This window comes from Triturus cristatus, chromosome 1_2 (genome assembly GCF_964204655.1).
Source record: "Triturus cristatus chromosome 1_2, aTriCri1.1, whole genome shotgun sequence".
In the NCBI taxonomy this organism is placed as follows: Eukaryota; Metazoa; Chordata; class Amphibia; order Caudata; family Salamandridae; genus Triturus; species Triturus cristatus.
Genome location: NC_140580.1, coordinates 935276846 through 935302947, shown reverse-complemented (window position 1 = coordinate 935302947; position 26102 = coordinate 935276846). Strand labels below are relative to the sequence as shown.

Here is a 26102-nt window from a genome sequence, read left to right as displayed (position 1 = left end):
ATACAATATACCCATACAATAACCATGCGTGCATCCGTTCCAAAAACGACTCTACACCGTAAAAATTATGAAAATATCCTTTCTTTATCTTTTTCTCTTAGTTGCTGATTGGGAAAATAAATAACAATCACAATATACAAATTCTTAAATAGAGCAGGTCAAATAAATATTTGCTGTTTGCTGAAATAAATAGGGGTGATCATAAATAACAGGGCATAAATACAAGTGCAATATATACAAACAATTAAATACTTTGAGGTAATAAATACTGTACCAATAAATACTGTACACCAACAAGTCCTGTGGACCTATAAATTCAGTGCAGCAATAAATAGATAAGAACTTAATAAATACAGTATCCCCAATAAATAATTAGAAGTATACAGTAACACTCATGAATCAGATGACACTTCAATACTTAAGGGCTGATTTGGCCCAGGCACAGCTTGTAGGGTGTGGAAGGCTTGGGGGGTCCTACTCCCTGGCTGAGGCAAAGGCTGAGGCCTAAACTGAGGTAGATCAAAGGGGGGAATTCCAATGCCCTGGCTTTCCTCTCCACACAACCTCTCTAGGTTAGTCCCAGTTCACCCCAGGCACAGTCAGGTGGGTTTCAGCACCTCCCTAGCCCCTTAGAGCAGTCTCTCAGGTCTCCACAGGGCCTTAGGCGCCCTCTACTCCACTTACTGCCCTTTTTCTGATGTTCCGACGCCGCTGGAGTCGTGTCGACGCCGTGAGGCGGTTCCGGTTCGGTCTCGGCGGCCTCGGCACAATGTCAGTTCTTTGACGACGCCGGTAGGCGGTTCCGGTCCGATGTCGGTGGCCTCGGTTCGATCTCGACCTCCGATTCGACGGCGTCGGGCAGTCTCTTCACGATGTCGACTTCGGGCGGCTCCGGTCCGATGGCGCTCTCGGCTCCGATGACGTCGGCCGGCCTGGCCTCGATGTCGACTTCCGGCGACTCCGGGGTGCGATCCTCACCCCCGACCTCCGGTGCTCTTCCTCACAGGTTCCGGGCGACTCCGGAGTGCGATCCTCACTCCCGACCCCCGGTGCTCCTCCACCTCGGTCTCCGACGACTCCGGAGGGCGGACTTCACCCTTCCGATGACGCCGCTCACTCGACCTCGGTTCACCTCCTTCTCGACCCTTGGTATTCCTCTCGACCTCCGCCGGCGCCCTCTTACGACCTCAGGCGGCTCCGGGTACGACGTCTGCCACCTCAGTCAGCGCCGCTTCTCCACCTCGGGCTCCAGGTCTTCGGCTACTCGACGCCAGGCTCCAGGGAAACCAGTTCTCAGGTCAGAATCTTGCTGTCTTCTTGGTTCTAAGGCCTGTTCCTGCTGTCCAGGTCCTTAGGATGGTTTTCTTCTGACTTCTTCCCACACAGGGCTATAGGCTGGGATCCATCAGTAGGGACAAGTATCAAGGGTGGGTTTATGGACCCCACTCCAGGCACAAGTTTCCACCCCTGCTGCTTCACTCCTTCCTCCTTCACTGTTGTGCTCCTCTCTCTTCACCAGTCAGGTGCCAACTGCCAGCTCCAACTGCCAACTGCCTCTCTTATCCTCCCAACATTCTAAACGGTTTCCAACTGTCACACAGTTCTGGAATCTCCTGGAAGGTTCTGGAAAGTGCTGGTAGGTTCCAGTGGATGCTGGTGATGTCACAGGAGGCCACCATTTTGTGCTTCAGGCCCTCAGACAGAAGTTTCAGGGGTAGCTAAAATGGCTCCCTGAATCTGTAGCAACACTAAAAAGTCTGGTGGTTCCCAAAAAGGAAAAATTCAAACAGGGTTTGAGGCAAAAGTGGGACAAAATAAATAATGATGAGGAGGGACCACCCAAAGGGCTGACAGGTCTAACATATCCCTATTAGGAGTCCCCTCTGGGGGAGCTGGAGCAGATTCCTCGAGGTTCAACCGGTTCCCAAAACAGCAACACCACTTACGGAGTGCGCTGAAAGCAGGCATGCTCAGAAATAATGCAAAATATGCAATATTATAGAAAAATGGCACTTAATCGTTGCGCCGTTCAAAGTTACACAGCTCCGGAGAAATCTCTCCACATTACCTGCCTATATGTGTTGCAACGCATATATATTCACAAAGACAAATACAAAATATGACTAGTCATCACAAATCAAATTCAAATAGCCAGATCAGGCTTCAAAAACTCGGAGCAAGTACCGTACACCGGTTCTTACCAATCAAGAGTCCAGATTCCAACTGCCAAGCTCCACAATCGCCCAAACGGCTTTCACGGCAAGACCGACAGAAGAGGTCTCAGTCGAGGACCGGCGCCACCCAGACGGTCAGCTCGGAAGGGAAGGAAGAAAAACCTTGGGATGCCAGGGCTAAGGCGCCGCTGGCAGTGATCACGTCCCCGGCCCAGTTCCTCACCTTCGTCGCGACCAGTCCTTCGAGCATCCGAGTCGCCGATGAGCCCCACGTGACGGGCGCCAATTGATGAATACAGGCCCCAGCTAGGCCCGCAGGACACAAGGGTTCGCTCTCCTGTAATGGAATCTATAAGGAAGTTGGCACGGAAACTGCAAAGTACAAAGACAGCATTTATTAACCCTTAAGGGTGGTCCTACAATCCACACAACACTCTTCAGTATTGCATAGAGTAGCACAAAGAACCTTCGTACATGGTCCCCTTTTATACACAACAGAGGGGCTCATAAGTGGGTGGATACAACATGAGGCCGAAGAACATTACCATTTATGGTCATTTTCGATACTGAATCAATATGTGGGCGGAGCTAACGCACTCCTTGAGCCCGCGAAAACATGGTCAAGCAAGGCTAACTGATAACAGATGTGGTCAAGTCTGGGCATGTGCCAGATAGACAAAGGAGCTATTTATAGACTGTTACTAGGCAGATTGCAAGAGCAACTAACACAGAGGTTGGACTCTTCTCGTGGGGAACACGTGAAAGCATGACAATACAAAATGGAGTCCAAGCTTCGGTCAACATAACAGAGAAAACACGATCTATAAAAGGGGAATTAATGTCTTTAGTAAATGCTTAATCACATCGTTGTTTCAATTTACAACACTTTCCTGTCTCTCCTCTTTGCCCTGAGCAACCTCTCCTCTTGCTCCGATACTGGTTTCTGCTTTCTGTCTCTGCTCCTTCCCTGGTTTGTTTGTCTTTCCCAGTATATTCTATTCTTTGCAATTACCCGAGCCCCTACCTTCCCTCTCTGACAGATCCTCTTGCTGTCCTCTATACTTCTCTCTCTTGTGTCTTTCATCCTTTTGGTATTCTTTCCCCCAACTAATCCTGGTCTAGTCTCAGAATCCTCTGAACCTCTGTCCTCTCAGTTTCCTCCTTCTCTTGACTGCCATGCACCCCTTCTCTTCCTGTTCTCCATTTGTCTTGCCCCTCGCATACAGCCTCTACTTTCTAATCTTTTCGTTTTTGCTTTCTGTTTGTCCTTCACCAACCTCTTCTCTCTAACCTCATTTCACCTCTCCTATCTGACGTTTTCACTCTTTTAATTTCATTATCGTCTTATTGTCCTGCTCCTCTTTGTGATTCCTACTCCTCTATCTTTATAGACTTCCTTCTTCAGTTGGCTTCACTCTACTCTGTATCTACTATTTCATTTGTTCTTCCAGCCTCCTCTTAGTGTTGCATTTTATTGGTAATCTCATTACCCAGTGTCCTCTCTTCGTCTTGCTTCTCACTTTGCACACTCCTCTCGGTCTCCTTGTAACTCACCCCTCACAACTTCTCTCTCACACTGTAGCTCTCTACTGTAAATGTCCCCTTCATATTTCGCTCCTTCTAGTGATTCCTCACTCTGTCCTCTCCTCTTCTGCTCCTACGTTCAGTTTTACTCTTTCCTCTCAGTATCTTTTCTGTTTGAACCTCCTGTCTCACTTTTCCATCTCTGCCCTTTAGGAGATCCAGGCCACCTGGTACGAGAAGCTCCACGAGTGGGAAGATGCTCTTCTCGCCTATGACAAGAAGATGGAAGTGAACAAAGATGACTCCGAGTTGATGCTCGGCCGCATGCGTTGCTTGGAAGCACTTGGCGAATGGTAAGATGGGGCCGTGTCCTTGTGGCGGCTCATGCATGTTTGAAGCCCACAGGACTCTGGGAGCAGAGGATCGTGGGATAAGGTGATAGGTACTGGAGAGTGGGAGTGCATACCCTTCTGTTGTGGTGCTTTTTGTGGGTGAGGAGAAGCTTCGTCCGTGATATTTTAAAGAGGGTGCTGACCCCTTAGTAACCTGTTAGTCTTTTGTTCAGGTTGGATGTCCCGGCTGGTCCTGCTGGCATTACTTTGTCTCTTTAGGAGATGAGGCTGTTTTCATTTATTGAAGAAGCTCGTTTGGTAGTATGATTTCATCTTTCAGAGTAGGATGGCACACAGATGCAGCATGCCTGCTCTCTTTAACCCCGAGACCTGCTTTTCAGCTGTCCTGTTTGGAATGGGAGGTTAGATCACCTCCAGATGGCTGAACTAGACAGTACTGAATTTTGAACTGATTATGTTATGACATAAAACTTCAGTAATTGCTCCACTTTCATCATCCCCTTACTTTTTGCCTCCCAAATTGGGTTCCAGCTGTTCAAGAAAAAATACAAAGTCGCGAGCTTTCAGCAGTTTGACAACTGAACCACGGATAAATGGCTCATCAAGCTGATTGATTACAGACAAGACTATTTCACCTTTATTTTGCAATCCGTATGAAACCCCTCCACAGCCTCCCAAAACCGCAAACAACCTTCTATGGGAGATGCCCATAGTCAGAGCTTCACTTCTTCCTGGAAGTTGACTGTATGTGGGCTGTCCAGGCAAACACAGAGCAGGACTCACACCCCACCAGCCTGTTAGTGTGTAGTTTAAAAATGTGAGGCTCTGCTCATCCCTTTCAGCAAATTGTAGACTGCTTTCGATAATGGTCTGCGTTCACATAAGTTTTCATGTATTACTGTAGTTTTATAGCCCTCTGCCAATTGCAATACTAATTATCAAAGGCCCTGGATCCGAGTTAGAGGCGAGGGCCTATAACGGGGGAGAGGATGTGGTCCGTTGGCTACGTTGCCGACTTTGGTGCTGGAAACCAGAGTTCGAGCCATCCTGTGATTCTGGGCAAATCACTTAATCTCCCCGTGCCTGAATGTGTAATGTAAATACGGTGCTATGTAAAGCGCTCCAATACCTTCGGGTCGAGTTTGCGCTGTATAAATATACAACATAGAAAAACCAAAAAAAAAACGAGGGAGAGGTCTTTATTTATTTATGGGTTTGTATCGCTCTGGACTCGACTCCCGAAGGAGTATCTCCGCGCCATTGGACTACCATACTGCAAACAGAAGAGGAGAATCGGACAATATATCTTATTAATTCTGAAATAGGAAGGTTTTCAACTGTCTCCTGAAGGGAAAGTGATCGTCACATAGTCGCAGAGATGTAGGGAGACTGTTCCATAAAGTAGGACCAGCAATTGATAGGGCTCTGTCTCCCTGTCTAGCCTTTTTTGCCCTTGGTACACATAACAGAGCCTGCTCACTGGATCTCAGAGAGCGGCTGGGTATGTAGGGGCAAAATTTCTTAGTTAGGTATACAGGGCCTCTCCCATGTAGGCATTTATGTATAGTACAGCAAATTTTAAACTTCACCCTCTGTTTGATGGATAACCAATGTAGCTTATTGAGTAAGGGTCTAGAGGGAGTGCGGGGAGGCTGGTTTAGGACAAGGCGGGCAGCAGTGTTCTGGACCACTTGCAATCTGGAGATAACTCCTTCATTTGCCGCCAACAGTAGTCCATTACAATAATCCAGCCTACTTAGTACCAAAGCCTGTATCAGAGTCTTTCTAGTTGAGTCTGGCAGCAAAGGGAAGACTCTCCGTAACAACCCAATAATGTGGAAACAGGAGCCCACCACTTGATTGCCGTGGTGTTTTAGAGAAAGCTCCTGGTCCAGTCGGACCCCTAAATTTTTTACAACCTGTCTGGGTTCAGGGACTGGGCCAAGGTCTTGAGGCCACCAGTCAGGAGTCCACAGGAGTTTGGCTTCCCCGAACAGCATCACTTCCGTCTTTGCCACATTACATTGCAGGAAGTTAGATGCCATCCAGTGGGCCACTGCTTTCATCCCCTGGGCGAAGTCATTTCTAACTTTGACCGTGAGGGTTTTAAAAGGGAAGAGGAGTTGGGTGTCATCCGCGTATGACACTGGAGTAAAACCATAAGATCTCATGATGTTTGCTAGGGGGGCCACATAGATGTTAAAAAGAGTATGGCTCAAACAAGAGCCCTGTGGCACCCCCTTGGAGATCTCCCTCTCCTCAGATCGATATGTACCCAAAATGACCCTTTGTGTACGGTCTGTCAGGAAACTCCTCAACCAGGCTAAAGCCTTATCTTTCAAGCCGATGTTAACTAGCCTGGTGGTCATGATGTTATGTGACACAGTATCAAACGCCGCGGACAGATCTACAGGACCAGGATAACAGAATAGCCTTTATCCTGGAACATGTGGAGATCGTCCGCGACGGACAGCAAGGTGGTCTCTGTGCTGTGTCTAGGTCTAAAACCAGACTGGGAGGGGTCCAACCCATCTGTTGTTTCAATATAATTTGATAGATGTCGGTTTACAAATTTTTCTATTATTTTACCCAAAAAGGGGAGAAGTGAAATGGGTCTTAGATTAGACAGTTCCGTCCAGGGGATTGCAGTGTTTTTCCTCAATGGTCTTACCAAAGCCCTTTTCCAATCTAAAGGAACCATCCCTGTACTCAAAGAGATATTAATCAAGTTCTGAATTTGGGGTCCCAGAACGTCTGCGAGCATAGGCATAATTCGTGCTGGGATGGAGTCTAAAGGGCTACCACTTTTAATTTGAGCAATCAGAGAGATTACCTCTTCTAAGGAGATAGGGGGGAAACTTGTGAGGCACTGAGTAGATTGTACCTGTTGTGTACTCACGTGAGGGATAATGTTGCTTCTTCCTACAGCACTCATATTTGAGGCCATAATCCTGTCATAGATTCCGTCTATTTTCTTCATAAAAAATATAGAGATCTCATCGCAGAGATCCTGTGACGTGACCTCTGCGGTCTCACAGGCCACTGGCTTGGAAAAAGTCTGCAAAATATTATATAATGCCCTAGAGTCTTTCCCAGCCGCTAATAATTGTGCTGCAATATGGTTTTTTCGGGCCATTCTAATGGCCTTATGGTATATTTTGAGAGAGGTTCTATGTTGTTCTTTGTCCTGTGGTTTCTGGGAGTGTCTCCATATTTTTTCCCTTTTCCTAGTTTTTTGCTTCAAAGATCTAAGTTCTTCCGAGAACCAAATTTCTTGTTTATGTGCCATACGTGGTTTATATATTTTTTCCGGAATAATGGCGTTAATTACTGCTGTAACCGTCTCCTCAAAACTGCCAAGGGCAGTTATGACATCTCCTGTAGAGTTCTCAGACGGGGAGGTTTTAAATTTCTCTCTAAAAGCTTCCATAGTAAGTTTGTGCCAAGGTCTCCTCTTACTAGCTAAGGAAGTCTGTACTCGTGGCTTATGCATGGAAGCAGTATAAAATTTTAAGATAAAGTGGTCTGTCCACTCCACTTGTATTGGTGTCATGCAGTTAATGAAGGATGAGTTTGACAGAACTAAATCCAAAGTGTGGCCTGCCTCATGAGTGGGCCCATGATTTATCTTTTTAAGTCCCAGGGAGTCTAAATCCAGTAGGAGAGTTTTAGCCTCAGTACATGTCTCAGACTCGCTATGTACATTAAAATCCCCCACCAATAGGAACTCCTGGTTTTCTTGTATATAAGGTGCTAAAGCCTCTATAAGTGTGACAGAGAAATTCCCACTTGGGCCTGGTGGACGATATACCAAAGCTCCCTTCCTCTGTTCTCTGGGTGAAGAACTAACTTTAAAAATTAATACTTCCATCACTGGTGTACAAATTTCATCAAGGATGGTAACAATTAGTTCTTCCTTATAAACAATTGCCACTCCTCATCCTATTTTCTTAGGACGGTCCAACCTGGCTATTTTATACCCCACCGGGATGCCCAAGGTAATAGCTGGGACTGAGTGTGGCTTAAGCCAAGTTTCTGTTAGGAAACAGATATCCGTTTTTTCCGTGGATATAAGATCCCAAACATGGGTGGCATGCTTCGCTAATGAGCGAATATTGCAGAGCACATTTTTACTCCCCTGGGAAAAACAATCTTTTTTATGAATCACTGGGGTCATTCTTTGCACCTTAGAGTGTAAGTCATCTGGGTCGTCCAATTGGTTACAATCCTCTCCAAAATGTGTATGGCATACCTGACAAGTGAATGGGCCTTCTACAATACGTTCTAAAGCAACTGCATTACATGTCTCCGGAAGATGCTTACTCATGCATCTCAGTACCTGGGAGCTGTAGGTTCTCCGGTGACCGAGCATGGTCTCTGGTCTATATACGGAATCCTCCATAGCCCCCTGGCCCTGGCCTCGTCTGGTCGCGGACGGGCGCAGACGGGCCAGTCTTTGGCTCGTCTTAGGCGCAGGAGTAGGCGCCAAACTGCGCGCCCACGCTGCGCGCTAAAGACGACGAGTGGCTAAGTAGCCCTCGAAGATTTGGAAGCTAGAGCGCTAACCGCTCGCCTTCCTGTGTGGGCCTGTCACTATCCCGCCCTCCTCTCCCGTGATTGGCTGATGGATTGGCCCGGGCGAGTAAGATCTTTCCACACTTCAATTACGTCTGATCCCTCAATGCGTGCTTGTATGTAATTTTAAAACAGCGTGGCACTAAATGACTAACAACAGAGGGTCCCTACAACACCAATTTACAATCTAAAATGACAATTTGAATGATAAAATTATTTTTTGTTTTAAAACGTTTCCTTGTATCGAAGTAAGATATACATCAGGCATTCAGTAAATTCTGCAGCAGAACTGGCGTCAAGCGGGGTCGGGACTAGCTGCCACCTATGCCCTTACCGCAAAAATCGGAGCCTCCTCGCCGCCTAAGTAGCCCTCGAAGATTTGGAAGCTAGAGCGCTAACCGCTCGCCTTCCTGTGTGGGCCTGTCACTATCCCGCCCTCCTCTCCCGTGATTGGCTGATGGATCGGCCCGGGCGAGTAAGATCTTTCCACACTTCAATTACGTCTGATCCCTCAATGCGTGCTTGTATGTAATTTTAAAACAGCGTGGCACTAAATGACTAACAACAGAGGGTCCCTACAACACCAATTTACAATTTAAAATGACAATTTGAATGATAAAATTATTTTTTGTTTTAAAACGTTTCCTTGTATCGAAGTAAGATATACATCAGGCATTCAGTAAATTCTGCAGCAGAACTGGCGTCAAGCGGGGTCGGGACTAGCTGCCACCTATGCCCTTACTTTAGCAACTGGTACTGCCCGAGACAGAAGAGCTATAGTGCTTTTAGGACATTGTAATGTTGAGCGTACCACTGGAGACAATGGAGTGGAGCCCAATGTTTGTTCACAGCTATTGCTGTGAACAAAGGTCTCATTGAGCCCGAGGGGATTTCAACCCCCTCGGGCTCCATGAGGCCTTTGTTTTTCAAATTAGAACATTTTACCCTCTAGGGCCAGAATATTCTAATATAGCCTTAGAGCCCTCCGTAGCGGACTCTACCGGACATTATAGGCCCACTCCCTTGTTAAAGGCTCTCATCTTTGTCGCAGACCCTTAATGGGCGGTAGAGCCCACTACATCGGGCTCTAAGGCTATATTAGAACCCTCCACCCACTGAGCGTAGCATGTTCTAAATGAAAAAAGTGAGAAACAGAAAGACAAACCCTGGAATGTTGGAGAAGAACGCATATACCAGCAATTATTAGCCCTGAGCCACTCCATTGTCTTCAGTGGAGTGGAGCTCCCAACATCTCAATGTTCTATTCTGGAAATAATTCTGATGTACTGCTGGTTGTTACTTAGCAACCACAAGACACAAGAATGCACTGCTGATCTGAGATCCTAGCTTCCTGTTGTGTTGTTCTTTTCACCAAACCATATGGGCAGGTATCACTCAGCAGGTTAGTACCCTTTGTACAGCGTTTCAACCCGAGCCTCCCTGGACTTAAACTGCAGCGATGCTGACTGAGAGAGCAGATGGAGTATCCATGGCCCGCTCTTGTGTTTGGATTAGAGTTTATGACTCGCATTCGTCTGAAAGTTGTACAGGATTACTTCGCTCTGAGGTCTCGTGGGTGTGTTTTTTTCGGGTATTTAGGTCTTGAGCTTCTGTTACACGTATGGTTGTGAAACTTTATCGAGCATACATCAATGATTGGACGAATGTGCTCTGTATGACTCGGAAAAGCAGTGTTACTGTTTCCTATGTTTTTTATAGTCTGTTCTGTATTTTTTTTCTCGAGTGAACCTGAATATCTGCAAATGTACTGGGAATGCTCCATGTTTTACTTTACGTATCACTAGTTAACCTGCTTATTTCCTGGCTTTGGCCATACCCATTGGGTGCCTGAATCAATTCGCACCACTCTCAGATCAGAAGGCTTTGGGTGTTCCATGCCTTCACATCCCATTGTTTGAGGAGGAACCATTTAAACCATCTTCTAGCCCTAAATGGGGCCCTTCCAAATAGCCATGCAGGAATAAATACACGGTCTTCCCTGAGTTAGAAGCTGGGATTGGTTCTGAGGTTCTCTGCAGATGATGCAGGCTAATAGATGCTCAGTCCTCACCAGTGCCCTACAGCCCCAGTCAGATGCTGGGTGATGGCCCGGTATTCTATTTCTTAATCTCCTGGTCACAGCCAATCATCCTATAAACACCAAGGGTATAGCTATGAATATGATGCTAGTTGTTGGAGTTTGGCAATGTTCGCTGTAGTGCAGTGTGAAAAGCACCGCACCTGCTACACCTCATGCCAGAGATCGCATCCACACAAGAACTCGGTGCCCAAGGCTCCAAATGTTTACGCAGTTGCAGAGCCTGGTATTGCAGCATTTGTGGAGTGTGACTCCAGAGCGACCTGGCTTCAACCTCTCCAAGTGCAGGATATGGCCTGGATTGAGCAACTCTTTTCTGGTAGCTCATCCCCCGCTCTGTTCAAGAATGGCTATTCCTTCAGGGAAGGTCAAGTCTTTAGACTCCAAACAGCTCGGTCTTTGCTGAGACACACCTCCAAGCATGGCGCTACCCAAACTCACTGCCAGCTCTAGAACACCAAGGTTCCAGATCTGACCCAGCACAGCCTCCTACAGCACGAGAAACATTCATCCCCTCCAGATCACACGAGACGTAAAGACTGAAATTGGCAACCACCATAACACGGCTACAACACAGGGCGGTGAACTAACACAAGCCTGAGCGTCATCCCCCTGTGAAAGGGGTGGTCGCATATTAACTGTATGGTCCACTAACTGCGGCCGATACGTAGTGATGAACTAACTCCTTAACATAACTTTCGGCTTGGTGATCCCAACCATTGGAATATTTTAGCATGTGAATGGCACAGCAAATGTCATATGCAGTATGACGGGTGTTATTTCTTTTAAGGATTCTGTTTAGTACCTTACAATTATATGACTGAGCGTCATTAAATTTAAGTGATAGTTTCTCAACATGAAACTGTTCCATGTCCTAATTGTGAAACCATTAGTGAACCAAGAGACAGATTAGTTTGGCGTATGCACTATGTGGTCAAAATTGTTCTACGTGAAGCACACACCATACACACGTTTTTGTATTGTGCACATCTCAAACTGAATTACTTCAGTGTGCTCTCAAATTTGAGTGTCCAGGAAGTCCAGGAAAATTAGGCACAGTGAAGTTGAGTGACTGTTTTAGTAGCATACAATTTGCTTAAGTGAGGAAGTAGGGATTCTTGACGAGGTTTCCTGGTTACATTGATAATGATTTGTGTTGAATTATTATTGGGGCTAATTAATACACTATGTGCAATGAAATGTATGTGCCATATGTCATATCAAGCTGACGCAAATGCCTTTCTAGAAAAAAGTACCATAAGGATAAAAGAAGGCACGGATCTTTTTTTCAGGTCTAGCGTTAGTCCGCTTCATTTATTTTCTATAAATCATATCAATCGGCACTAGAAGTACAGAGAGGGAGAGGCTTTGCAGGCCCCTTCTGCCTTTAGTTCATTTGGGTCAGTGCAGCCATTGCTTGTCCAAAGGTGTGATTCACACTGTGAGTCAGTCAAGATGAGTCTCACAGTGTCGCATAGTTGGTGAAGTGAATCATTCGTGCACTGCGATGAAAGGGCATTTGTGCTCCTATAAATGTGTTTCCTTACTTGTGTTGATGCTGCACCAATGTTGAATTTGCACTTAAATGTGTTTTTGCTTTAATTATGATTTATTGTCCTTGAAGTATTTCCAAATACCCCCTTATGTTAAATCATGGATAACATTCCACCCTAATGGGGGTTTGCCCCTAAGTGTGCTTCCACAGTACAGCATAATTAACAACAACGGAGACAGTACACCTAAAGTGATTCTACAACTAAATCGTAAATGTGACTTGTGCGTCTAAAGGTTTTCCAAGCCCCCGGCTGATGTTTGATCATGGGTGATTTATCACTTTGATGTGTTGTCAAGCAAGTGTCATTTCATTAAAATGCACACATTTTACACCTAATGTGTCATCTTAATTACACATGTGACACCACACTCCTGCTGACAGCCCCCATCAGCACGCTGGACTACATTAAACACACATCATACATAGTACACACAATGGCTGAAGAGTGTAAACTCTGGGTCACTGATCTGCAGCCACTAGGACACAATCCAAGAACTGTGATGAAGAGGAAACAAGGTCCGTCCATCTAGGGCTGCATGGGGTCAGGTACAGGCTTCCAGGTTTATGGGATGGTCGTGAGTGGTGCGGACTCACCTTGTTATATGTGTACAGGTGTTTGCATAAAGTCTCTTCTGAATGATCAAGATTGACTGGTCTGTCATTCGTTGTGGTTCCGTGATGCTCATTCCCCATCACAGCCTCATTGTATTCTTTCAGTCATTTGGGCCCTGGACTGGCCTCCTGTTTTGGCCAAGGCCTGCTCCTCTACTCACTGTTTATTACAGCTTCTCCTTTTCGAATGCCTGTTCCTAGCACTTTGGTGTGCACAGCGACTGTCTCAAGCGGATCTTTTTGATAAACTTTATCACTGTGCTGGAGAGCAGACCGTTTTCTTTCGGATGAATAAAAGTCCTTGGTCAAAAGGACTAGTATTTATTCTCACTCTGTGGCAGTTGTGGAACGCTAGGTCCAGCCAAAGTGTAAAGGTTTCTTCCCACGACCATGACAAAGTGCATCTTTTCTCCCACTTTGGTTTCCCAGTCAGGCATGTAGGTTAGTTTCATCACAACCCGGCAAGGTTTCTTGCATATTCAAACTAGGCTGCACAAGAATGGACAGGAAGAAGAGTGGGTTTCATGGAAGTGGAGGGAAAAGTGTGCTGGCATGTCGAGGATATTGGTTTTCCTCTCAAGACAGCTGCAGTATCGAAGCAGGAACCTTGGAGTGGAGAACAGACAGGTTGTCCAGTCAATCGTCTTCAGCCTCACATGAAGTGGCCTCAGTGAACACCAGTCACTCTTCACATGATCCAGTGGTCCCACACTTGCAAAGCACACTGCAAATACTAGGGAAGCTAGTGACAGCAGTAAATATTGACTGGGCAGGAGGGCTGGCTGGACTGTGTTCAACTTTCTCATTTAAATGTTAACTTGACAAAAGAGTTGTGATTCCTCCAGCTACTCGAGATGGGACATCACTTTATATATTTTGATTGTTTTTATGTAAGTTAAAGTTTGGAAAAGGACAACTCTTCCCCAGATCCAGCCTACAGTATGGCCCCTGGAAAGGACACTGTATTTAGAGCGGTCTCAGTTCTTGGCTGATACTTTCCTCTGGGACCGCTCCACCACCTCACCCACCTATGGGTGACACTCAGAGTTTCCTATATAAAATCTGTCCCTATAGAGTTCTTCTTGTCTGTTTACACCAGGGGTAGCCCTGTCACCGCCCACCCCCAGTTGACTTGGCTCAGTGTCAGTTGCATGGTGTCTTTTCCTGTTGGATGTTCGGTGGGCTAATGCAATGCTTGTTTTCTCAGGGGGCAGCTCCACCAGCAGTGCTGTGAGAAGTGGACTCTGGTGACAGAAGAAACACAAGCCAAAATGGCGCGCATGGCAGCCGCAGCAGCCTGGGGCTTAGGTAAGGCACCGTCACCTTAGTTATGGAAGAAAAATAGGGCAATGCGCAAAGGGGAAGTGGAATAACATGGGAAACATAATAAGTAATTGAATTGGTAGTGTTCAATTAATGAAGTTGAGTGGTAAACTAGGGAAAGCAGATGAATATTAAAAGTGCTGAGTGAGGTGTGGGTTGAATGTACAGGGAAAGATGAATGGTAATTGTGCTGTGGGTGTTTGCGGGAAGTTAATGGTACATATAAATAGAGTGAAGACGAGTGAAGTGGTGAGTGTGTATATATATATATATATATATATTCACTTTCATTTGAGATGTCATCAGGGATGTCCTGACCATGTCATGAATGATGTAATATGTGACATCATCAGCAGTGGATTGCGGGCGCGCGAGATGTAGTTAGTACAACTAACTATATCGGAGAAATTTCAATGGTTTTGTTCGAGTGAAATGTCCAGCTAACTATAACACCCCTAAAACCTATTGTTTCTTCAGTGAATTTCTAAGGTTTTTTAAAAGCTAATTCCTAACTATATCAGGCCTGAAACCTATGGTTTTTTCAGTGATTTTCAAAGGTTTTTTAAATGATAATTCCTAACTATATCAGGCCTGAAACCTATGGTTTTTTCAGTGAATTTCACAGGTTTTTTAAATGCGTATTCCTAACTATATCAGGCCTGAAACCTATGGTTTTTTCAGTGAATTTCACAGGTTTTTTAAATGCGAATTCCTAACTATATCAGGCCTGAAACCTATGGTTTTTTTCAGTGGATTTCAAAGGTTTTGTAAATGTCAATTTTTAATGTTTTAATTGTTATATTGATTTTTTTGATACTGATTTACTACATTTTTTAAACTTTATTTTTTTTTATATATTTTTTTAATTACAATATAATTATATTATACATTACAATACAAAATATACTTTCTCAGAATGAATTACTTTAGTTTAAATACTTTGCAAATAGACAATAGACTTTTAAGTACAGTAGTTACAGTTGTTGCAATGGGCAACAGAATTTCAAACACAATGCAACATTGAGCTCAATGTGAATTTCTAGTCAAATGCAATTAGTTACTTGATGGATTACGTTTCTAACCACAGGACTGGATCCTAGATTCAGTCCTTGGACATCTCCTGTAAACAGTTGAGTAAAAGCGTTTTGGTTACAGTAGTGATTTTTAAGGAATATTATTGTATTTTAAAAGTTGACACTTAGAAATTTTTTCACATAGAATCACCAATGTTATCCTGTGGCAGAAAATTCACTTAGCGGGTAAGTAGTGTTATCGTTACTTTTTCTTACTCAGTGGTGCATCCTGGATCCAGCACTGGTGAATCTCCTGTAAACAGTTTAAAGAATGTGTTTAAGTCATACAGACGATTTTTTAAGAATATTTTTAGTTTTGTGAAAATAGACACTTAGAAACTTTTCTGCTGAAAACCACACAACGGATTCCTATGGAAGGAAATACAAGTTACTGGTAAGTACGCCTAGAATTACTTTTCAGGGTCAGTGCTGGTCTAAAAGATGCAGCACTGGGTTCTCTCCTGATAACAGGTGAGTAAATCGGAATTCGTAGTTTGACTGGTTTTAGAGGAATATTTGTACAATGGTGAAGGAAGGGGGCGGGGCCTGAGGTGACGTGTGCAAACACGCCCTGTGGCGCATTTTAAGTTGTGGAATTAAATCTTCTTCAATCCTGCGGTCCCCTGGGGGCCAACTAGCCCACCAGGTACCTCCAGTATGCACCAGGGAGCTGCGTTGCAGAGAGGTGTTCAGAGGCCACACGCCTTTTTACAACACTCTGCAATGCATCTCTGTGGCGCTTACTGGCGGTACCTGGTGGGCGAGTTGGCCCCTAGGGGACCTCTGGATTGAAGAGGAATTAATTCCCCAACTTAAAACGCGCCACAGGGCGTGTTGGCACACATATCATCTCAGGCTCCGCCCCCTACCTTCACCACTGTGCAAACGCTCCCCGCGGCGTGTTTTAAGTTGGGGGATTAAGTCCCTTTGAATCCTGCGGTCCCCTGGCGGCCAACTAGCCCACCAGGGACCTTCAGTATGCGCCAGGGAGCTGCGTTGCAGAGAGATGTAAAAAGGGGCATGACCTCATTACACCTCTCTGCAACGTAGCACCCTGGCGCATACTGGAGGTTCCTGGTGGGCCGGGCGCAGGGGTGTCTTTTCGCGTCGGGAAATCTTACCCTAAGCTGGTCGCGGTTGGGGGGTCTCTGGTTTTGAGGCTGCAGGCGTCGTCAGGAGCGTCGAGGAGGGTCCTTGGGTGCTGGATTCGGTGTTCCAGTCGCCGGGGAGACGTCCTCGTGGTGTTTGTCCACTCCGGCACAGGCCAGGCTTGGCGGGTGCAGAGTGTGCAGGAGTCACGGTTCCTGGCTGGTGCCAGGGGTCTGTTATTGCTTTGAGCAGAACCACTGCTCATGGGAGTCCCAGTCTTTTAGAGTCACAAGGAAGTCGGGTCCTCCGAGGTTTTTGAGGTTGCTGACCACAGGAGATGCCAGGGTTTAGCAGGAGCAGGTTCGAGGGTCGACAGGCCTGTAGGGCTGGGCCAAGTCAGTTGGTGTCGTCCTCTTATTAGCAGCTGCACGGCAGGTCTTCTTTCTTCTTGTTCTTCTTGCTTGTTTCGGATTCGGGATCTGAGGAAGGAAGGTTCAGGGAACCCCTAAATACTAAATTTAGGGGCGTTACAGGTAGGTAAAAGGCAGGTACCAATGGGTCCCTTCCCTGGGGTGGGTACACCCCCTATCCTGCCACTCTCCTGTGGGAGGGGGGCAGTAGCCTAGTCCTGAATGGACAGGGCTCCCCATCTTCAAGATGGCGAGAGCCCGGAGATGTGCTTCACCTCGCCTCCCCCACCTGAGGGGTGGGGTTGGCAGGCTGGCACATCCCCTTTCCTCCCTTGGGGTTTCCCGCCAGTCTTCCCACCAGAGTGGGGATCAGAACCGGTGGGGGCCAGTTGCTGAGTACAGCAAGTGGCCTGGAGAAGCTCACAAAGGCGGCATGCCTTTGAAGCTTCGGCTGCCCAACCTGGGGAAGGAGACCTAGCACCTCGCCCAGGATGTGCATTGTTGCAGGCCCAGGAGAGCGGATGGCTCTCTACCCAGTTGTCCAGCAACATATCTGCTGTGTGGCAGCCAAGGAAGCCTCTCAGACAGGACGTGGATTGTAGGTTAGGTTCAGGGGGCAACTCTAAGTTGCCCTCTGTCGTGCATCCTACATTAAATCCCACACTGGCATCAGTGAGGGTTTAATGTGCTGAGAAGTTTGATACCAATCTTCTCAATCTTCAGTGTAGCCATCATGGTGGTGTGGAGTTCGTGTTGACGACCTCCCAGCACCATATACTCTTAATGGCAGCACTGCACTTACAGTGCCCAGGAATGGGCCTGGGTACTATAGGGGCACAGGGCTCATGCACCTGTACCCACACCACTGGCATAGGGCACCCAGCTAGAGGGTTGACTGAGGTATGCAAGGGCAGTGTGTGTTGTGGGCATGGCACACAGGGATGTCTGCCATGTTGTCTCTCTGTTTTGTTCTGCACCAAGACAGAAGTGTGTGTGTGTCAGGGTACAGGGCCTTTAAGGGTGGCACAATAAGTGCTGCAGCCCTTAGGGGCCTTCTCTGGTCATAAGGTCCTGGGTACCTAGGGTACCATTTACTAGGGGCTGGCATGTGGCCAGAGATGCCAATTGGGTTTAGGCTTCGTGCAGTTTTAGGGAAGGAACACAGGCCCTGGGTACCTGATTGGCAGGAGCCCAGGGCACACTCGGTCAAAGTTCTTTTTTTCTTCTCTCCCCAGCTATGCCTGAGGGCTGTGGATGGACACCTTTCTCACTGAGCCCCAACCTCACTCAAGGCATGAGGACAATGTGTAGGTTTTATGGGGTAGCTGAAAGCAGCCCTGGTGCCATCTTCACTTTCTGGCCTTGTCTTAGGGCTTGGAAGCCGTTGGTGCTCCTTCAAACCCACAGAATTGCTTCAATGCAGGGGAGATTCTTTTCTACCACCATCTCCCACCTTGCCCAAGAGTGGGGGAGGTTAAGAACACAAAGCACAAGCCTGGTTTACCTGCTAGGTGTGCTTGTCCACGCTCCTCCTTGTGTAGACTAAGAGCGGAAGGTGTTTGCTAGACCCAGTGCCTTGACTAAGGTCTGGGAGTGATTACTAGGCCCTTCTCATATTGCTAAAGGGCAGGGCGGGTCGTTTTCACTCTACCCACACCTTGCCAAAGGTGTGTCCCTCCCTCCACTGTGGTTTGTAGCACAAAGCGCAACACAAGGGAACCGAGCTGCTCACACTTTACTCACCCCTCTATTTGCAATTTGGAGCATATAACAAGGGTAGCTCTGAGCTTAAATTATTTGCAACAGTGGTAAGAGATTAAGTGGAAGGAGTATCACATCTTGTGAATTGCCAATTTTTTAAGGTTTTGCTATGTCCCCAGCATTGATCCCCCGTCAACTTTAACACCATATATGTGCACCAGAATATACATATATCTGAGTGAGTGAGTGTGTGTGTACATGAACACGTAATAAGTACATTTTTATATCCGTCAGGAGTACACTTGCAGGGGTAGTGATGATTGTGGACAGGAGTTAAAGGTGTGTGGTGTACATAGGAGAAGTAGGTGAACACTGAGTGCAAAGGGAAGGTAAATATAAATGGGGTTTCCATAGTTTGTGTCTCAATGCATGTGTTGCTTTACTCCCCCGTCAGGTCAGTGGGACAGTATGGAGGAATACACATGTATGATCCCCCGTGACACCCATGATGGGGCCTTCTACAGAGCAGTCCTGGCACTGCACCAGGACCTCTTCTCATTGGCACAGCAGGTAAAGATTAAAAAAACACATTCTGACATCAAGAACTGTGTTTGCTGGTCAAAACATTGCTTCTCCGGATACTGGCACAAGAACCTTGCTAATTTCACTGCATGGAGGCAGGAAAGGCCAACTCCAAAGATAAACTGAAGTTCCTTATTTTTCTGAAGATTTGAAGAAATTCTAGAGTGTGTAGAGAGCAGTGATAGGTTAGAGCGAATGGCGAGACTAAGAATAACTGTTTAATAGGAGTGATGCGATAGCCAGTAGAGGTTATAGAGGATCAGTGTTGCACGAGTGTTATAGAGCAAGGAAGAGGATACATAGGATGCGGCGGTATGTAGATGCTCACAATTTGGTTTTGGTTTGTTAGAAAGTGGGCTTTGAGCCGTTCTGCTGGTGAATTGACTCAACATTTTGCAGTTCAGTTGAAACAGCAGGTAAAAAGATGTGTGAAAGAATTTGTAGCGGAAGAGTGAAGAATGAAAAAGCAATTCATGCAAGGATAATAACAGCGACTAAAGGCACTGGCAAACTAGCTCTTATTGCTGAGTTAAAAGGCATAGTGGGTGGAGATGAGAAGAGTGACAAGTCGAAAGAGGCAGAGAAAAGACCCACTGAGAACACAGCACAAGTTTGAGAGTACAGATGACGTTCACATGGGGGAGAATCAGTACAGCAGTGCTTCCCATAGTGTAATGGTCACACCAGTGCATTGCAGTGGGGACTACCAGGCATAACTCAGCGGGTATCAACCCAGTGCATCACTTGGTGGTATGAGCACAATGCTCCCCAATGGGGTCTTTTGAAACCAGTGCACTCCAGTGGAGAATGTAAAGGCCGTTTGTTATGCCGCGACTCCTGCTTGCCTTCTGCAGTGATCATAATATTCCCCTTGGAGGTATTGCAAAGACCCTTTTCCCCACTCTTTCTCCAATAAATGCTCTCCTTCAGGAACACCCTCTGTAATTTCCTGCTTTACATTCTAGTGCATTGATAAAGCCAGAGACCTTCTTGATGCAGAACTGACCGCCATGGCCGGGGAGAGCTACAGTCGAGCATATGGAGTGAGTATAGGACTTACTACATCTTAGCTCTGTCTTTTATCTGTTTTGGGACCACATTTGTGGTTCCTCATTCCGGTATCTATAGCTTTTCACCACTTCTCACTATTATTCCTTCCCTTTCGTTTTTTCTTGATGACATTTTCTTTTCTTACACTGTATTTCTTTTGTCTCCTCCTTGGGTGTTTTTTTTACCTTACTGTAATTCCTGTCTGTTGTTTGCCAGTTCTTTTCAGTTCTCCTGTCCCCTTTTTATTGCTTAAACAGAGGGATTCAATACAGTTCTGAGACAAAAAAAACATGTCTAGATAGGGTCTCTAGCAGATCAGAGTTGTTAGATACCTTAAGTGGTGGTATAAAGCTGGACATCGTTGCGTCTAAGCATTCCAAGGGGTTATGTAAGTGCCATACTCTGTAAAACAGCTCCATTCTTTCTCCATCTTTTTATTTTATTGAAGAGTTTGTGTATTGTACCTGCTTTTCTCTAAACCCCAATTCTGGATGGCATTAGAGTGGTAGTCTCCCTCCGACATTGTCTTGTCAGGTCTGGTAAGCTCTTTCTTACACAGGACTGTACTGAAAATATGATTTACTAGTTCCCTCGACATGTAAGGATATGAAGATCATTATGTGTAGTATGAGCTGCAGATGGAATGTACTGATAATAAATGTAAGCATTAAATATGTGACTTATTCACTACAACAATAAAGACAAATCACACATTTGTATGATACCAGCCCCAGATCCCGTACTATTAACTCATACCTTTTCTTCTGTCCTCATTCTTTGGTCTGTTAATGTTCGACTATCATTACCCCATTATCATAACTTTACTCTTCTCTTTCTGTCTCTTCTTTTGAAGTCCCTGTTTCTTTTGTACCTTTTCCCTTGCCTCGTTGCCCTTTTCTTGCATCCTCAAGTCTTCACTTATCTTTCCTGTCTTCGCCTGATGCATCAGTTTCTGTCCTGTATGCCATTTCTTATTCCCTTCTGCCTCCATCGCATATCTGTGTTCTGGATGCATTACATTGTGGCTGTTGCTATATATTTCACTCTCCAGTGTCTTGCCCTGTGTGTTTCCTGTATCTTGCCATAACACATTACACGTGGGTCTTGTCCCTTTTAGGCAATGGTGTCCTGTCAGATGTTGTCTGAGCTAGAAGAGGTTATCCAATATAAACTGGTTCCCGAACGCCGAGACATCATTCGTCAGACGTGGTGGGAGAGGCTGCAGGTTAGTACTGAATTGAATAATATAGAACCGATGTATGTTTTCACAAAACCTGAATGATGAGCTGTCACATAACGTTATAAACATCCACAGTCACACTGAAATAAAGTGATGGGCACTCACATCAAGTCATAGAAGCACCTTGTTAAGATCAGAGTGATGCAGTCACACAAAGCCATATCAACGAGTAGACACATTCTAAGTGAAACACTGTCATGTGAAACCATAGCATGCCATGCTTCTCCTCTAAACCTTGAGTGATCTTGAGAAACCTGAGCACAAATCAGAACAGTTAATAATCCAGGAAAGAAAGAGCAGAGCATGATCACTCAGAAATAAAGTGCTTTGGAATTTGGGGTTGGAGAGTGGGGATATTACTCATAACCATAGTGAAACATCATCAAACCCAGAGTGAATTATACCACAATACTGCTCAGTTTCAGAAATGGAACAATGAGCGGTGGCATGCAGCTATAACAGTGTGTAATCAATACAAGAGTTGTAGAGAGTTGCGGGGAATAGAGTGGTGCACTGTTATAGGAAACCAGAGAGTTGCATGTCACTCCAAACCATGCTGATTATGCTAGATCTGTCAGCAGCCTTTGACACTGTCCCCCACTCCATGCTTATGGCGCAGCTTCAGTCTATCGGAGTGGAAGGCTAGGCCTTGAGCTGACGTGCATCCTTTTAAGTGGCAGAGGACAGGACATATGGGTCCCTCCTTTCTCTTCAAAGTCCCCGGAGCCTACAGTGTGGGTGCCTCAGGTCTCTTCCTTGAGCTCCACACTGTTCAAAGTTTACCTCACGCCACTAGTCCAGCTGGTGGAGGCCTTGGGGGCACAAGTGAACTCGTACGTGAACGCCACACAGCTGGTTTTCTCCTGTGAGAAGGCAGGCAAATCTATTAAATCTTGCCTAGTGGCTTTATTTCACTGGATGACCATCAATCAACTAAAGTGCAACGCAGATAAAACCGAAATTCAATAGACGACAACATGGCAGATCTTCTGGCCAGATGGCACCCCTCCTTTTCAGGTCCCCAGGGGAGAGTAGTCAAGAATCGTGGTGTCAGATTTGACAGCCATATATCTTTTCAACCACAGATTGTGTGGTAGGTGTCTGCATTGGCCTGCTGCACATTCTACAGAAGATTTTACTCTTACTCTCATTCTCTGCTAGCAAATCTGTTATCCAAGCACTCATAACATCAAAGTTGGACTATGCGAATGCCCTATATTTGAGACTATCTGAGGATCCCTGGTCAAAGCAAGAGCTTTGTGCATTGAAAACCACTGCAATTTGCTTCAAAAACGTAGGAAATATGTTGTCAAACAATAGCAATGTGAAGTCTGAATCACAGAACTGGAGTGATGCAAATTAGCAAGGAATACAGTGATGCACCGTCACAGTGAACCAAAGCATAGTGCAGGAAAAGCCAGAGTGATGATCAGTGTGACTCACAAGAAGTGACTGATGTGTGAAAACAGATGTTTTCCAGACACACAAACCAACTGATGCATGGTCATATTAATCTATAGCAATGAACAGTCAGTGGTTAGTGGTGAAAGGAAGCAGAAGGTTGCGACTATGCACTGCTCTTTCTTTGCTGGATTTTTAACTGTTCTGGTTTGTGCTCGGGTTTCTCAAGATCACTCATGGTTTCGAGAGTTTTGTTACAAGAATCAGTTATATGTAGTCACATGAAACTAGGGCTCTGCTCTTTTATGTGAAACCGATGATGCACCATCAAACTATGAGCAGTGTGCAATCACAGATGATGAGAAAGTTGCTGAGGCACACAAAAAGAGATTTAATTGAGGCCATTTCAAAACCCAAGGAAAGCATTGTCATCAGAATCAGGTTCACACTAAATTTAGTGTTTTACACAATCACAATTAGAGCAGCGGCGGCACCAGAAAGATGTGCCACACACAATATAGCAATATAGAGTCCAAATCTGAGTAATGCACATCCAAAACCAGAGTAATTGTCTATCATTGAAAAACAAAGCAAAGAGTGGTCAAACAAAGATAAAAAAGAAATAGCAGTCACTCCTGGAGCTATGCGATGAAGCCCCTCAAAAAATGGACAGATGAAACTTTGTGTGCAGCCACATTAACTGAGGATCATGCAAAGTCTAAACAAGAGTACTCAAGTGCCACACAAAAGCAGAGTAGTCCACTATCACTGTGAACCCGTGCAGTACAGATAAGGGGTCATACATTCGGATCTCTTGGTTGTCTAACATGAACTGGATTGCGCACAATAGTCAGTGGTGCCCTGTAATACAGGATTAAGTTGGATGCAACAAATTAATTGAGCTAAATTGAAAAACATTTGCATAGTGTGTAGCACACCATAGCACCACTAGAGCTGATCTACTCCATCTCACTGGAAGCTAATTGAATAGTTATGCAATCAGAGCTATCTTGGGGTCGGCTTTGAAGCAAGGGTAACCGATTCCAGACAGAGGAGTGCAGGGATGGCATACCAATGGTTCCACCCTTGGAGAATACGGATTATTGTGAGTTATAATGGAGACCAAAGATCATGAATCTTAAAATTCTATTGGTCAGTGAGAGCAGGATTTTTCCCTTAAATAGGATGGCACAGAGCCGAGGTAACAACGATGTCGATTTTCTTATGATCCTAGTGCTCATGCGCCACAACCGGTTCTTGCATGTGATGATCCGTGGGGCATTGCTCTAGAGTAGAGGCTTCAGTGCAGTGGTCTATGAAGTCCAGTCCTACGGAGTGGTATTCCCCTGCATCTACCTCTGTTGCTCTGGCTTTCCTTTTTCAAGTGTGATAGCATTGCCTTTGGCATGTTCCAATTTGTTTCTCGGAATCTAGAGTAATATGTTACCACTCAAGTATTCTCGAAACTGGGGCACAGCTTAGCATTTGTGTGGGTGGAGCGGAGAACATTCTATTAGGAGATAGTCACCAGTGCTGGGAAGGGCAGCTTGTTTAAATACGTCTGTTTACGGGACAGAATGTGAAGCACCTGTGCCTACAATCACATATTAAGATCTTTATAATGTGCCTTTGCCCTTGGTTAATGGGCATTTACATCATTCAGCACATGTAGAGGCTACAGCTAGCTAGGACCAGTACACCAGTCCCATATTCGTGGAGCTCCCCTGGGGCACTAAGCATTATTAATAAAAGAATTCCTGTCCCCACGTATAGCTGGCTACTAGGACACATCTGCAGGCCAAGAACAAGTAGTCACTACCCTACCGTGGCTCCTTCATAGCCAGAAACTGAAATCCTGGCAATAAGCGGGAATCCCACACTTCGACATCTGTTGAAACAGTTAAACCAAAGAATTACAAAATCGCAAACATAGTGTTCTACTTATAATGTGTGCATGTGAGTCACTCGTTTGTTTAACTGTTGTATGCAATGTCCCTTCTGAAAGCTGCAGCCTGCAGTGTTCTACCTGTAGCTAAAGACATTTTCCTCTACTCCTGTGCTTTTCTTGTACAAATCTTTATTTTCCGTTATCTTAGTTCAGTTGTATCAACTGATGTAAACCTGTGACACAACTCCTAGAATGTGAGTGTTGTTAAAAATAGAAAATCCACGATTAGAGCACTTTGTCTTTGGTGATATAGTCGCCCAGAATCCTTACTGCAGTGTGTGCTGTGGTATTCTTAGGGTACATTGTGTTTTAGTATAGTCCAAAAGCTATATTTTAGATGTTATAGACAGCTTGAGATAGTGCCTAAGTAGTATGTTAACCTGTGTTACTGTTAAATCCAAGGTTGTTCCTCTTATACACCAGGGCACTATAATAAGTCTGGTTAGCTGGAAGTACACAAAGCCAACCTTTTTATATTCACACTGATGGCCTCAGAAGGCCAGATTTACTGACTGCAGGATTCTAGGTTTTCTGGTCCTCAGTCAGGCACTGCGTTCTGTCCCATCATCACAACCACCTGATCCACACTTACTCCTTCACTTTTAGTGGACACTATGAAGTCTCCATTATTCTTAGTGGGCCCGCATGAGGTCGCCTTCCTCCCACTCCTCCAGCAAAAAGAGGAAACCTAAGAACCCTAAGAAGAATTAAAAAGGTAAATCTGGTACGTGCCCTCCAACTCCCACAGTATCTTCATTCTTGGAATCAGAGTTTGTAGTGGTGGAGTCTTCTCATTCGCCACCTGGCTCCCCCTTGCACTACAATCGTGTCAGCCGTCGAGCCACCTGGCCTCCACAGGTACAGGTCCCGGCATACCCAGATTTTCTGGTGGTTGAATCTGACCCAGCAGTTTCTCAATGCTGTGTTCAGTGTCTCTAAATGGTCGACAGTCCCATGGGGCTGTATGACATGTCTGTGTTCATGGCTCTTGCTCTTGAGCCTTTTGGAGCCACACCTTTGGCTACCACCCTCCGTCAGGTACCCAGTCCCATGCAGGCACAGATACACGCAACTCAACCTCTCCTATCGGCGTCCTTGCTGGGTCCGCCCCGAGAGTGCTCCGAAGTCATTAAAGAGAGCCAGAATGCTCCGCGCCACATCGTTACATCCATTCTTGACCCTGCAAACTCAGGGGTCTGTGCTATAGGCGCCCCAAGAGGCATCTGCTTTCATGCTTGGCTTCACACGTCTGGGTTTTCCACGGATGGGCAGGCCACCCTCATGGACCTACTTTTTGATAGTGCCTGTTTATTTGGCTATAAAGTGGTTTAAGCTTAGGAGCGATTTACAGCTAGCAAGGCTATGGTCAGATCTTTAGACCTCCTACACCCTCA

At 45.7% G+C, this 26102-nt stretch overlaps 1 protein-coding gene across 2 annotated transcripts in view; it reads left to right on the top strand.

The window, feature by feature from the left end:
• Positions 1 to 26102, top strand: part of MTOR (mechanistic target of rapamycin kinase) — a 1008697-nt gene that overhangs the window by 640700 nt on the left and 341895 nt on the right. For both annotated transcript variants that reach the window (XM_085609875.1, XM_085609873.1), the window contains 5 exons: positions 3912 to 4051; positions 14099 to 14199; positions 18942 to 19057; positions 20035 to 20112; positions 21237 to 21344. In XM_085609875.1, the coding sequence (XP_085466001.1) occupies positions 3912 to 4051; positions 14099 to 14199; positions 18942 to 19057; positions 20035 to 20112; positions 21237 to 21344 (543 nt within the window). The remainder of the gene's footprint in view (positions 1 to 3911; positions 4052 to 14098; positions 14200 to 18941; positions 19058 to 20034; positions 20113 to 21236; positions 21345 to 26102) is intronic.